Source organism: Pagrus major, chromosome 20, assembly GCF_040436345.1.
Source record: "Pagrus major chromosome 20, Pma_NU_1.0".
In the NCBI taxonomy this organism is placed as follows: domain Eukaryota; kingdom Metazoa; phylum Chordata; class Actinopteri; order Spariformes; family Sparidae; genus Pagrus; species Pagrus major.
The window spans coordinates 27957639-27960138 of record NC_133234.1 but is presented as its reverse complement, the minus strand read 5'-3'; the positions used below and the strand labels follow the sequence as shown (position 1 = coordinate 27960138).

The following is a 2500-nucleotide window of genomic DNA, read 5'->3' as shown; positions in this document are numbered from 1 at the left end:
GGACAACATGCATAAAAGTAGTTACTGCGTTTGTGTATTAATATTCCTCGTTTAACAAACAGCGTGGATTCATATCATAGACGTATATACATGTATATTCATACATGTACATTAAAATATATAATGTATATATTTATTTATATGTTCATGTATATGCGTCTATGACTCAAACACTCCGGGAACGTTTTGTTCGTCCCGTGGAGCTGAAGACAGAAGGTCAAAGGTCACAACAGACCGGAACATCAACAAAGCAAACAAAGGCGGCGGCTGTCGGATCACAGATCCGTGTCCCACATCTGTTGACCCGGTCCGATGTTCCTGTGAGACCCGCCGACATGTTCTCCGTGTCACCGCCCAGGAACCGTCTGCTGGTGGCGGCTCTCAGCCTGCTCCTGAGCCGCTGGTCCTGCTCCTCTCTGTCGGTCCCAGACATCCCGCACATCGCCACTTACTTCGGCACAAAGACCCGGTACGAGGAGGTGAACCCGCACCTTTTGCGGGACGCCGTGTCCGTGAACAAGTCCGTCCTAAAACCTCCGCCCACCGAGCGGTGCTCCCCGGTCCACCTGACCGCCATCATCAGGCACGGCAGCCGGTACCCGACCGTCAAAAACATCCGCAGGATCCAGAAACTGAGCGAGCTGGTCCGGACAGAAGCTTCCAGAGGCTCCGACGGCTCCGACGGCTCCGAAGGCTCCGACGGCTCCTGGCTGCAGGACATCCAGAACCGCTGGGAGAACTGGTTCACCGAGGACATGGACGGTGAGACCGGGAGCCGTCTAACTCCTGGAACATACCGAATACACTTAACACCACTGAGAGTAGACTGTTCCCAACTGATGACGTGTTCCTGTCAAACTCCTCCTCTCCTCTCCTCTCCTCTCCTCCTCTCTCTCTCCCCTCTCATCCTCCTCCTCTCCTCCTCTCTCTCTCCTCTCTCCTCCTCTCCTCCTCTCTCCTCCTCTCTCCTCTCTCATCCTCCTCCTCTCTCCTCCTCTCTCCTCTCTCCTCCTCCTCCTCCTCTCTCATCCAATTTCAATTCAACAAGCTTTATTGGCATGAATGTTTTATACAATATTGCCAAAGCAAAGGATTACAGAACAAATAATACACGTGTGTGTGTGTGTGCGTGTCTGTGTGTGTGTGTGTGTGTGTGTGTGTGTGTGTGTGTGTGTGTGTCAGTGTGTGTGTGTGTGTGTGTGTGTGTGTGTGTGTGTGTGTGTGTGTCAGTGTGCAGGTAAGGACCCAGTGAGGAGCAGCTGCTCATGAGGAGGAGATCATGTCAGGTGTTGGCAGCTTCACATATTCTGCAGCAGCTGCAGCAGCGGCACTTTTCTCTCCCAGTAGATGTTGAGTGTTTTCTGTCTGAGAGTTTGCTGAAGTTTGGGCTTCTGTGTGTGATGTTGGTGTAGAGCTGGTTCTGATGTCTGTGTATGTGTCAGCGCAGCAGGAAGTGTCTGAGTGGACCGAGCCGACACAGCCGCTCCTCTCTGGGCAGCCACGTCTGTCTGTGCCGGCCGCTCTCTCAGGCCCGGCTGTGGCTGCTGAGTCTACATAGTCAACGTTTTCCTCAGTGTCGGGTCGGTTACAGAGCTCAGATAATCTGCAGGGAGTATTGTGTGTTTAGGGCCAAACAGCATTGGAGTTTGCTTTGGGTTTTGGTTGTAGATGTCCAATAGTTGATGTAATTGTCTTTTTCTTTGCTATAATTTGGCGGGGCTGGATTGTGTGAGGGCGGTCTTGGTGCCCGGTGCTGTTGGAGCTGAGCCTCTGGACCAGCTGGCTGAGGGGACTCCTGTCTCTGCTCTCCTCTTGGCATTGTAGGGCTTTGTAGTGGTGGAGCCGGGCTCGCTGGCTTTGAGGTGTTGGTAGAATTTTATAGCTCTTTTTTGGATCCAACAGGGGAAATTGGCCTAATTCAGCTGTGCATCCGTTGTTGGGGGAGTTCCTGTGGACTTTGAGGAAGCTTTGCAGATCTCTGTGTGCAGCTTTCCATTGGGTGTTTGTCCCATTTTTCAAAGTCTTGGTTCATGAGAGGGCCCCACACTTCACTGCCGCACAATAAGATTGGTTCAATTATGGATTGAAATATTTTGATCCAGATTTTGACAGGTACGTCTGTTTGAGGATGTTTTATAGTCCAGAAAGCTCTTCTGCTCTTGTCTCGGAGATCTTTAATGGCCAGATGGAAGTTTCCCGTCGATGTGATGTTTAGTCCTAAATATGTGTAGCTGTGTGTGTGTTCTGTGTCCGTAGAGTCCAGGTGGAACCGGTGTTGGTTTGTCTGACTCTTAGGTCGTTTCTGGAAGACCATGACTTTTGTGTTTTCCAGGTTAACGGTCAGGGCCCAGGTCTGACAGAACTTCTGCAGGTGATCTAGTTGCTTTTGTAGAGCCTCCTTTGATGGAGCGAGCAGTATTAGGTCATCTGCAGATAATAAGCATTTGACTTCTATGTCAGAGAGGGTGAGACCAGGGATATCGGACTCTTCCAGGGATTT

The 2500-nt window shown here is 50.8% G+C and overlaps 1 protein-coding gene across 1 annotated transcript in view; it reads left to right on the top strand.

Annotated features, from left to right (window-relative positions):
• The first annotated feature begins 40 nt into the window (after positions 1–40).
• minpp1b (multiple inositol-polyphosphate phosphatase 1b) overlaps positions 41–2500 on the top strand; it is a 14284-nt gene continuing 11824 nt past the window's right edge. Inside the window, exon 1 of the mRNA XM_073489457.1 lies at positions 41–762. Within this exon, the coding sequence (XP_073345558.1) occupies positions 105–762 (658 nt within the window). The 5' untranslated portion in view covers positions 41–104. The remainder of the gene's footprint in view (positions 763–2500) is intronic.